At 49.2% G+C, this 11,786-nt stretch overlaps 1 protein-coding gene across 1 annotated transcript in view; it reads left to right on the top strand.

Annotated features, from left to right (window-relative positions):
• The window catches only part of LOC108799309 (connector enhancer of kinase suppressor of ras 2-like), a gene marked incomplete at its 3' end in the record, with an annotated part of 301,637 nt that overhangs the window by 203,512 nt on the left and 86,339 nt on the right, over positions 1 to 11,786 (top strand). The window contains exon 8 of the mRNA XM_018571158.1: positions 4,577 to 4,645. Coding sequence (XP_018426660.1) covers positions 4,577 to 4,645 — 69 coding nt within the window. The remainder of the gene's footprint in view (positions 1 to 4,576; positions 4,646 to 11,786) is intronic.

Raw genomic sequence — 11,786 nt, 5'->3', positions numbered from 1 at the left:
GTCAGACGCCGCGCGCGCTACATCGTGTTCGGGGTATTTGTGTTTAAAAAATAAGGATGCAGACGGCGCAGTAAGTAAAAGCACCCGGGATTCATATTTCACTTTTTAGGTTTTATGCAAATAGATTCTTTTGAAACTGTTTGGAGCTGAAAGGTGGGGGAGGGGTAAAAATCTGATTCAGCCAAAATCACAGAAGATTATACCTGGTTGCTATGGACCGCAGTCAAAGACCCCGTGTTACACTCAACATGCTTTGTTATTGGGTGTTCCCACCATCAACTGACAACCTGCAGCAGCAGGAGGATGTACAGGGGTGCAGGTAGTCGGGTGGGATCAATTCACAGGTACAGGTGGGAGCGGGTCAGGTTTGCAGGTAGTCGGGTGGGAGGAGTTATGCAAATACCAAAGCACTTTAATGGTTGGGTGTTAGTCTGGAGGAGTTAACTTTCCTAGGCAGGTTGTATTTGCATGCAAAACGCAGGTCAGATATAAGGCTGAAGGGGAGGACAGAGATCAGATAGTAGACTGAAGGGGAGGACGGAGGTCAGATAGAAGACTGAAGGGGAGGACGGAGGTCAGATATAAAGGTAAACACGTGCTTCTAGTTGGGTGTACTGGAGCCTCCTGAGAGAGTTTTGTATAGAATGAGTTTACATCCACTCAGCATCCATAGAATGATCTATATGTGTAATACACAGTAGCCCCTCCCACCCCATCCCGGGACCCGAGTCCAGTGGCCCCTGGCAGTGCTGCCTGTGTCCGTGCACTTTTGGTGAACTCCGAATTCTCCTATTTTCTTTTGTTAATCTTCGCGCTTTGCGGGATGCAGAGATGTGGATCCGCTCCCACAGCTCGGTAATTAGCGCATCTTCAACTTCTCTGACAGGAACGTCTTAATAATCCCGCAGCTTACCGGGCAAATCCGCACCGCGCGCACGTCTGCTGCACTCCGCTATTGCCAGAAATGTAAATGTTCCAATCAGATCACCCCCCGAAAATCTCTGCGGGCGGCATCAGGCGGGCTTATCCTATCCTGTCCTCCATATCTTCTTGTTCATCCTCTGTATAATATTAAAGATAAGCGCCACTTTTTACATGGGAAATTCTGCCTTCAATTCCCTGAGATGTTTTCTCCAACACACACATATCCTCCCTACATCCTCCCTACATCCTCTCTACATCCTCTCGACATCCTCCCTACATCCTCCCTACATATCCTCCCTACATCCTCCCTACATATCCTCCCTACATCCTCCCTACATATCCTCCCTACATCCTCCCTACATATCCTCCCTACATCCTCCCTACATATCCTCCCTACATCCTCCCTACATATCCTCCCTACATCCTCCCTACATATCCTCCCTACATCCTCCCTACATATCCTCCCTACATCCTCCCTACATATCCTCCCTACATCCTCCCTACATATCCTCCCTACATCCTCCCTACATATCCTCCCTACATCCTCCCTACATATCCTCCCTACATCCTCCCTACATATCCTCCCTACATCCTCCCTACATATCCTCCCTACATCCTCCCTACATATCCTCCCTACATCCTCCCTACATATCCTCCCTACATCCTCCCTACATATCCTCCCTACATCCTCCCTACATATCCTCCCTACATCCTCCCTACATATCCTCCCTACATCCTCCCTACATATCCTCCCTACATCCTCCCTACATATCCTCCCTACATCCTCCCTACATATCCTCCCTACATCCTCCCTACATATCCTCCCTACATCCTCCCTACATATCCTCCCTACATCCTCCCTACATATCCTCCCTACATCCTCCCTACATATCCTCCCTACATCCTCCCTACATATCCTCCCTACATCCTCCCTACATATCCTCCCTACATCCTCCCTACATATCCTCCCTACATCCTCCCTACATATCCTCCCTACATCCTCCCTACATATCCTCCCTACATCCTCCCTACATATCCTCCCTACATCCTCCCTACATATCCTCCCTACATCCTCCCTACATATCCTCCCTACATCCTCCCTACATATCCTCCCTACATCCTCCCTACATATCCTCCCTACATCCTCCCTACATATCCTCCCTACATCCTCCCTACATATCCTCCCTACATCCTCCCTACATATCCTCCCTACATCCTCCCTACATATCCTCCCTACATCCTCCCTACATATCCTCCCTACATCCTCCCTACATATCCTCCCTACATCCTCCCTACATATCCTCCCTACATCCTCCCTACATATCCTCCCTACATCCTCCCTACATATCCTCCCTACATCCTCCCTACATATCCTCCCTACATCCTCCCTACATATCCTCCCTACATCCTCCCTACATATCCTCCCTACATCCTCCCTACATATCCTCCCTACATCCTCCCTACATATCCTCCCTACATCCTCCCTACATATCCTCCCTACATCCTCCCTACATATCCTCCCTACATCCTCCCTACATATCCTCCCTACATCCTCCCTACATATCCTCCCTACATCCTCCCTACATATCCTCCCTACATCCTCCCTACATATCCTCCCTACATCCTCCCTACATATCCTCCCTACATCCTCCCTACATATCCTCCCTACATCCTCCCTACATATCCTCCCTACATCCTCCCTACATATCCTCCCTACATCCTCCCTACATATCCTCCCTACATCCTCCCTACATATCCTCCCTACATCCTCCCTACATATCCTCCCTACATCCTCCCTACATATCCTCCCTACATCCTCCCTACATATCCTCCCTACATCCTCCCTACATATCCTCCCTACATCCTCCCTACATATCCTCCCTACATCCTCCCTACATATCCTCCCTACATCCTCCCTACATATCCTCCCTACATCCTCCCTACATATCCTCCCTACATCCTCCCTACATATCCTCCCTACATCCTCCCTACATATCCTCCCTACATCCTCCCTACATATCCTCCCTACATCCTCCCTACATATCCTCCCTACATCCTCCCTACATATCCTCCCTACATCCTCCCTACATATCCTCCCTACATCCTCCCTACATATCCTCCCTACATCCTCCCTACATATCCTCCCTACATCCTCCCTACATATCCTCCCTACATCCTCCCTACATATCCTCCCTACATCCTCCCTACATATCCTCCCTACATCCTCCCTACATATCCTCCCTACATCCTCCCTACATATCCTCCCTACATCCTCCCTACATATCCTCCCTACATCCTCCCTACATATCCTCCCTACATCCTCCCTACATATCCTCCCTACATCCTCCCTACATATCCTCCCTACATCCTCCCTACATATCCTCCCTACATCCTCCCTACATATCCTCCCTACATCCTCCCTACATATCCTCCCTACATCCTCCCTACATATCCTCCCTACATCCTCCCTACATATCCTCCCTACATCCTCCCTACATATCCTCCCTACATCCTCCCTACATATCCTCCCTACATCCTCCCTACATATCCTCCCTACATCCTCCCTACATATCCTCCCTACATCCTCCCTACATATCCTCCCTACATCCTCCCTACATATCCTCCCTACATCCTCCCTACATATCCTCCCTACATCCTCCCTACATATCCTCCCTACATCCTCCCTACATATCCTCCCTACATCCTCCCTACATATCCTCCCTACATCCTCCCTACATATCCTCCCTACATCCTCCCTACATATCCTCCCTACATCCTCCCTACATATCCTCCCTACATCCTCCCTACATATCCTCCCTACATCCTCCCTACATATCCTCCCTACATCCTCCCTACATATCCTCCCTACATCCTCCCTACATATCCTCCCTACATCCTCCCTACAGCCTCTCTACATCCTCCCTACATCCTCCCTACATCCTCTCTACGTATCATCTCTACATCCTCTCTACATCCTCCCTACATCCTCCCTACAGCCTCTCTACATCCTCCCTACATCCTCCCTACATCCTCCCTACATCCTCAGTACATCCTCCCTACATCCTCTCTACATCCTCTCTACATCCTCCCTAGATCCTCTCTACATCCTCTCTACATCCTCCCTACATCCTCCCTACATCCTCTCTACGTATCATCTCTACATCCTCTCTACATCCTCCCTACATCCTCCCTACAGCCTCTCTACATCCTCCCTACATCCTCCCTACATCCTCCCTACATCCTCTCTACATCCTCCCTACATCCTCCCTACATCCTCAGTACATCCTCTATACATCCTCCCTACATCCTCTCTACATCCTCTCTACATGCTCCCTACATCCTCCCTACATCCTCTCTACATCCTCCCTACATCCTCCCTACATCCTCTCTACATCCTCCCTACATCCTCTCTACATCCTCCCTACATCCGCTCTAAATCCTCCCTACACCCTCTGTATATCCTTTGTACTGTATATTCATTCATTCTATCTATCTATCTATCTATCTATCTATCTATCTATCTATCTATCTATCTATCTATCTATCTTTCTATCTCTCCATCCATCCACCTATACAAGGTATCAGTATAGAAGTCTCGGGGGACGGATGATTTGATCTAACCAATTAATTTTCTCGTTCCATGTTTCCGTAGTCACCTGCCGACCAATGCAAGAAGATCCATGCCGGTGATGAAGTCATTCAGGTCAACCATCAGACGGTGGTGAGTCCCGGCGTAATACAATAATGATCATTTATGATGCGTCTGGTGGAAAAGCGTGACCCGGAAGTGTTTGTACTGCGTCTCATATGACAGGAAGTGATTCCTCGAGGAGTCTTATTACATAGCGAGATACAAACTATGAGACGTATAGTACTAGAGACGGGCAAAACGGTTCATCTGCATGAGCGCTCCTCAACTGATCGCTCACTGAAAAGATCCGGATCTTTTAAACGGCTCATGGTTCACTAAACCGCTCTTTTTACTATAGTAGGAGAGGAAATGAGACGGGGGTGTATTTTGAGGGAGGGAACGGGAGTTATTTTAAAAGTAAAACCGGCTCTTATGTTTAAACGTTGTCATCCGATCTCTTGACTATCTGGAATTATGTTGTATGACTTCTTGTTGTTTAAACTGCTCTTTTACCATCAATAAAAATCTTATTACTAAAAACTAGGGCTGTGCAAATTAACGATTAATTTCTCGATTAATCGTTAATTTTTTTTAATCGATTAAATTTTTTTTTTAAACTTTCTGCACGAGCGCCAGCCGCGGCATTGGCTTATACACATACAGCACAGCAATGAAGTCATACAATGAACTAGGATCACACTCATCCAGCACGTTATTATTCTGAGTTGCCTCACTCAAGCGGCGGCCATATTGAGTGGGGCACGTGAGATGAATAACGTGCTGGATGAGTGTGATCCTAGTTCATTCTATTACTTCATTGCTGTGCTGTATGTGTATAGGTCATTACTGTGCTGTATGTGTATAGGTCATTGCTGTGCTGTATGTGTATAGGCCAATGTAGTTGGATCTGTATGTGCGTTATAAGTAATCAAAATTAATCGATTAAAAAAAATTTCGATTAATCGAACACGAAAATTGTAATCATTACCAGCCCTACTAAAAACAGAACATAAAAGTAAAACCATTGCTTCCAGATTAAAACAAACTTATTTTTATTTTTAAATAATAATCACTGAAAATGTGATTTACAAGAAAAAATACACATGTTTAACCCCTTAGGTAAGCTACATAGCCTACACTACCAAAATAAGTTTCACATTTTCACACTCTTTTAAAGTGGCTCAGTCTGTTCCCTTTACAGTCTTTCTGACCCTTCCAGATCCGTCTCTGTAAGGTCACAGAAGTGATTGGTTGCAGGGGTGGGCTGGGCAGAAGTGATTGGTTGCAGGGGTGGGCTGGGCAGAAGTGATTGGTTGCTGGGCGGGGCTGGCAGAAGCCTGGCTCTCTAAGATCATATTACTATATAGCTGCCGCTTACAAGAGCCGCCGAGAGCCGTCACGCTCTTCTCTGCTTCTACTACATTCCATCCGCACAGAGCACAACAGACCAGAAGAACCGACGCTCATTGTTACTGAGCCACCGCTCGTTCGTTCTTCTGAGGGAACCGCTCAATAGATCCGGATCGCTCATGAGCTACCCATCTCTATATAGTACAGATGATCCTTCCGCACAGGGAGATTCCTCAGTCACTTGTACAATGAGAAGACCAGACACCCTGCGAGGATGATACATAGTTACATTGTTGTTGTTGTTGTTGTTGTACTACTGCTGATGGTACTTCCTGTGTCTAGGCACTCCTGGTATCAGTGTACCTTCTATGTCTAGGCCCTCCTGGTATCAGTGTACCTTCTATGTCTAGGCCCTCCTGGTATCAGTGTACCTTCTATGTCTAGGCCCTCCTGGTATCAGTGTACCTTCTATGTCTAGGCCCTCCTGGTATCAGTGTACCTTCTATGTCTAGGCCCTCCTGGTATCAGTGTACCTTCTATGTCTAGGCCCTCCTGGTATCAGTGTACCTTCTATGTCTAGGCCCTCCTGGTATCAGTGTACCTTCTATGTCTAGGCCCTCCTGGTATCAGTGTACCTTCTATGTCTAGGCCCTCCTGGTATCAGTGTACCTTCTATGTCTAGGCCCTCCTGGTATCAGTGTACCTTCTATGTCTAGGCCCTCCTGGTATCAGTGTACCTTCTATGTCTAGGCCCTCCTGGTATCAGTGTACCTTCTATGTCTAGGCCCTCCTGGTATCAGTGTACCTTCTATGTCTAGGCCCTCCTGGTATCAGTGTACCTTCTATGTCTAGGCCCTCCTGGTATCAGTGTACCTTCTATGTCTAGGCCCTCCTGGTATCAGTGTACCTTCTATGTCTAGGCCCTCCTGGTATCAGTGTACCTTCTATGTCTAGGCCCTCCTGGTATCAGTGTACCTTCTATGTCTAGGCCCTCCTGGTATCAGTGTACCTTCTATGTCTAGGCCCTCCTGGTATCAGTGTACCTTCTATGTCTAGGCCCTCCTGGTATCAGTGTACCTTCTATGTCTAGGCCCTCCTGGTATCAGTGTACCTTCTATGTCTAGGCCCTCCTGGTATCAGTGTACCTTCTATGTCTAGGCCCTCCTGGTATCAGTGTACCTTCTATGTCTAGGCCCTCCTGGTATCAGTGTACCTTCTATGTCTAGGCCCTCCTGGTATCAGTGTACCTTCTATGTCTAGGCCCTCCTGGTATCAGTGTACCTTCTATGTCTAGGCCCTCCTGGTATCAGTGTACCTTCTATGTCTAGGCCCTCCTGGTATCAGTGTACCTTCTATGTCTAGGCCCTCCTGGTATCAGTGTACCTTCTATGTCTAGGCCCTCCTGGTATCAGTGTACCTTCTATGTCTAGGCCCTCCTGGTATCAGTGTACCTTCTATGTCTAGGCCCTCCTGGTATCAGTGTACCTTCTATGTCTAGGCCCTCCTGGTATCAGTGTACCTTCTATGTCTAGGCCCTCCTGGTATCAGTGTACCTTCTATGTCTAGGCCCTCCTGGTATCAGTGTACCTTCTATGTCTAGGCCCTCCTGGTATCAGTGTACCTTCTATGTCTAGGCCCTCCTGGTATCAGTGTACCTTCTATGTCTAGGCCCTCCTGGTATCAGTGTACCTTCTATGTCTAGGCCCTCCTGGTATCAGTGTACCTTCTATGTCTAGGCCCTCCTGGTATCAGTGTACCTTCTATGTCTAGGCCCTCCTGGTATCAGTGTACCTTCTATGTCTAGGCCCTCCTGGTATCAGTGTACCTTCTATGTCTAGGCCCTCCTGGTATCAGTGTACCTTCTATGTCTAGGCCCTCCTGGTATCAGTGTACCTTCTATGTCTAGGCCCTCCTGGTATCAGTGTACCTTCTATGTCTAGGCCCTCCTGGTATCAGTGTACCTTCTATGTCTAGGCCCTCCTGGTATCAGTGTACCTTCTATGTCTAGGCCCTCCTGGTATCAGTGTACCTTCTATGTCTAGGCCCTCCTGGTATCAGTGTACCTTCTATGTCTAGGCCCTCCTGGTATCAGTGTACCTTCTATGTCTAGGCCCTCCTGGTATCAGTGTACCTTCTATGTCTAGGCCCTCCTGGTATCAGTGTACCTTCTATGTCTAGGCCCTCCTGGTATCAGTGTACCTTCTATGTCTAGGCCCTCCTGGTATCAGTGTACCTTCTATGTCTAGGCCCTCCTGGTATCAGTGTACCTTCTATGTCTAGGCCCTCCTGGTATCAGTGTACCTTCTATGTCTAGGCCCTCCTGGTATCAGTGTACCTTCTATGTCTAGGCCCTCCTGGTATCAGTGTACCTTCTATGTCTAGGCCCTCCTGGTATCAGTGTACCTTCTATGTCTAGGCCCTCCTGGTATCAGTGTACCTTCTATGTCTAGGCCCTCCTGGTATCAGTGTACCTTCTATGTCTAGGCCCTCCTGGTATCAGTGTACCTTCTATGTCTAGGCCCTCCTGGTATCAGTGTACCTTCTATGTCTAGGCCCTCCTGGTATCAGTGTACCTTCTATGTCTAGGCCCTCCTGGTATCAGTGTACCTTCTATGTCTAGGCCCTCCTGGTATCAGTGTACCTTCTATGTCTAGGCCCTCCTGGTATCAGTGTACCTTCTATGTCTAGGCCCTCCTGGTATCAGTGTACCTTCTATGTCTAGGCCCTCCTGGTATCAGTGTACCTTCTATGTCTAGGCCCTCCTGGTATCAGTGTACCTTCTATGTCTAGGCCCTCCTGGTATCAGTGTACCTTCTATGTCTAGGCCCTCCTGGTATCAGTGTACCTTCTATGTCTAGGCCCTCCTGGTATCAGTGTACCTTCTATGTCTAGGCCCTCCTGGTATCAGTGTACCTTCTATGTCTAGGCCCTCCTGGTATCAGTGTACCTTCTATGTCTAGGCCCTCCTGGTATCAGTGTACCTTCTATGTCTAGGCCCTCCTGGTATCAGTGTACCTTCTATGTCTAGGCCCTCCTGGTATCAGTGTACCTTGTATGTCTAGGCACTCCTGATATCAGTGTACGTTCTATGTCTAGGCACTCCTGATATCAGTACACTTCCTATGTCTAGGCACTCCTGATATCAGTGCTCCTATGTCTAGGCACTCCTGATATCAGTGCACCTTCTATGTCTAGGCACTCCTGATATCAGTGCTCCTTCTATGTCTAGGCACTCCTGATATCAGTGCTCCTTCTATGTCTAGGCACTCCTGATATCAGTGCTCCTTCTATGTCTAGGCACTCCTGATATCAGTGCACCTTCTATGTCTAGTCACTCCTGATATCAGTGCTCCTTCTATGTCTAGGCACTCCTGATATCAGTGTACGTTCTATGTCTAGGCACTCCTGATATCAGTACACTTCCTATGTCTAGGCACTCCTGATATCAGTGCTCCTATGTCTAGGCACTCCTGATATCAGTGCACCTTCTATGTCTAGGCACTCCTGATATCAGTGCTCCTTCTATGTCTAGGCACTCCTGATATCAGTGCTCCTTCTATGTCTAGGCACTCCAGATATCAGTGCTCCTTCTATGTCTAGGCACTCCTGATATCAGTGCACGTTCTATGTCTAGGCACTCCTGATATCAGTGCACGTTCTATGTATAGGCACTCCTGATATCAGTGCACGTTCTATGTATAGGCACTCCTCTTATGAAGCGTTATATCTGCAATGTGAGGTCATCTAAGGCACTGCTTGCCTCTAACTTCTCGTCTCACAAAACTATGAGTGAGATTTGGTGATGTCATCGCTGTTCTCCTTGCTGGAGAGGAAGCTGTACCTGAGGACCTGCAGTGCAAGCATCTCCCTGCTCCATCCATTCTGTGGTTCCTTCACCTCTCCTGTTGGCTCTTCATCATTTCCCCCCCCCTCCCCCAGTCATCAGAAGGGGCAGCTTTGGCATGAGGAAGCAAAGCCCTGCTGCTCTATAAAGATGGCCACCTCCACACAGAGACATGGAGCAGAACAGGACATTGGGGTTCAGTAATGAGGAAAAGATCCGCTGCAGGGAGACCACACTGGTGACCCGCTTTAGTTGTATCAGACGACCTTCATATCCCCAGAATTTCCCAAACTCCGCTGAGGTACTGAAGGTGTGGAAGAGCCAAGACCTCCTCCACCCTTGGAAGTTTGGAGTCTGACACTGAGAATCACATTACCGAATCTTTGCAGTTCCTTCATTTGCTGTTGCTTAGATTTTTTAATTTTCACACAGAGTTTGGCATCTCTGAAAATACTATTTGCCTGGCTGCGTCTGGTCTCCTCTGGATCATGGATCTGGCGCAAGCATGCAGCACATGAAGTCAGCTCTCAATATGAGCTATGGGTAAGGCGGGTGATTAGCATGGTCAGAGGGAGTTCAGCAATTGTAACCTACTGAAAGGAAACATTGTATTTAACCAGTTCTGGACTGTAGGCGTACCAGGTACGACCCGCAAACCTTCAATGAGGTGCCTTGAGCGTTCCTGGTACGTCCTGCTCATCTCCCCTCGCCGCTCTGAATTTGCCGGCATTTTGCTGAGCACCCCTGGAGGTGGTTCAGGGAATGCAAGGAACAGAGAGAGACACGAGTGCCTGTGGCGGATGCGGGACTGCTGGTGCTGGTGTGATGATGGGAGTAGCTGGATGCAGGACTCCTGGCGTGATGATGGGAGTAGCTGGATGCAGGACTCCTGGCGTGATGATGGGAGTAGCTGGATGCAGGACTCCTGGCGTGATGATGGGAGTAGCTGGATGCAGGACTCCTGGCGTGATGATGGGAGTAGCTGGATGCAGGACTCCTGGCGTGATGATGGGAGTAGCTGGATGCAGGACTCCTGGCGTGATGATGGGAGTAGCTGGATGCAGGACTCCTGGCGTGATGATGGGAGTAGCTGGATGCAGGACTCCTGGCGTGATGATGGGAGTAGCTGGATGCAGGACTCCTGGCGTGATGATGGGAGTAGCTGGATGCAGGACTCCTGGCGTGATGATGGGAGTAGCTGGATGCAGGACTCCTGGCGTGATGATGGGAGTAGCTGGATGCAGGACTCCTGGCGTGATGATGGGAGTAGCTGGATGCAGGACTCCTGGCGTGATGATGGGAGTAGCTGGATGCAGGACTCCTGGCGTGATGATGGGAGTAGCTGGATGCAGGACTCCTGGCGTGATGATGGGAGTAGCTGGATGCAGGACTCCTGGCGTGATGATGGGAGTAGCTGGATGCAGGACTCCTGGCGTGATGATGGGAGTAGCTGGATGCAGGACTCCTGGCGTGATGATGGGAGTAGCTGGATGCAGGACTCCTGGCGTGATGATGGGAGTAGCTGGATGCAGGACTCCTGGCGTGATGATGGGAGTAGCTGGATGCAGGACTCCTGGCGTGATGATGGGAGTAGCTGGATGCAGGACTCCTGGCGTGATGATGGGAGTAGCTGGATGCAGGACTCCTGGCGTGATGATGGGAGTAGCTGGATGCAGGACTCCTGGCGTGATGATGGGAGTAGCTGGATGCAGGACTCCTGGCGTGATGATGGGAGTAGCTGGATGCAGGACTCCTGGCGTGATGATGGGAGTAGCTGGATGCAGGACTCCTGGCGTGATGATGGGAGTAGCTGGATGCAGGACTCCTGGCGTGATGATGGGAGTAGCTGGATGCAGGACTGCTGGTGTGATGATGTGAGGACTGGATGCGGCACTGCTGGTGCTGGTGTGATGATGCGAGGGATATAAGAAACCTGGGGGGGGCAGGGCGAAGACACAGCCCCCGAGGGATATAAGAAACCTGGGGGGGGCAGGGCGAAGACACAGCCCCCGAGGGATATAAGAAACCTGGGGGGGG

Source organism: Nanorana parkeri, unplaced genomic scaffold (genome assembly GCF_000935625.1).
Source record: "Nanorana parkeri isolate BGI_ZX_2015 unplaced genomic scaffold, ASM93562v1 scaffold1689, whole genome shotgun sequence".
NCBI classification, from domain to species: Eukaryota; Metazoa; Chordata; class Amphibia; order Anura; family Dicroglossidae; genus Nanorana; species Nanorana parkeri.
The sequence above is the reverse complement of the archived record's forward strand: the minus strand, read 5'-3'. Positions and strand labels throughout refer to the sequence as shown.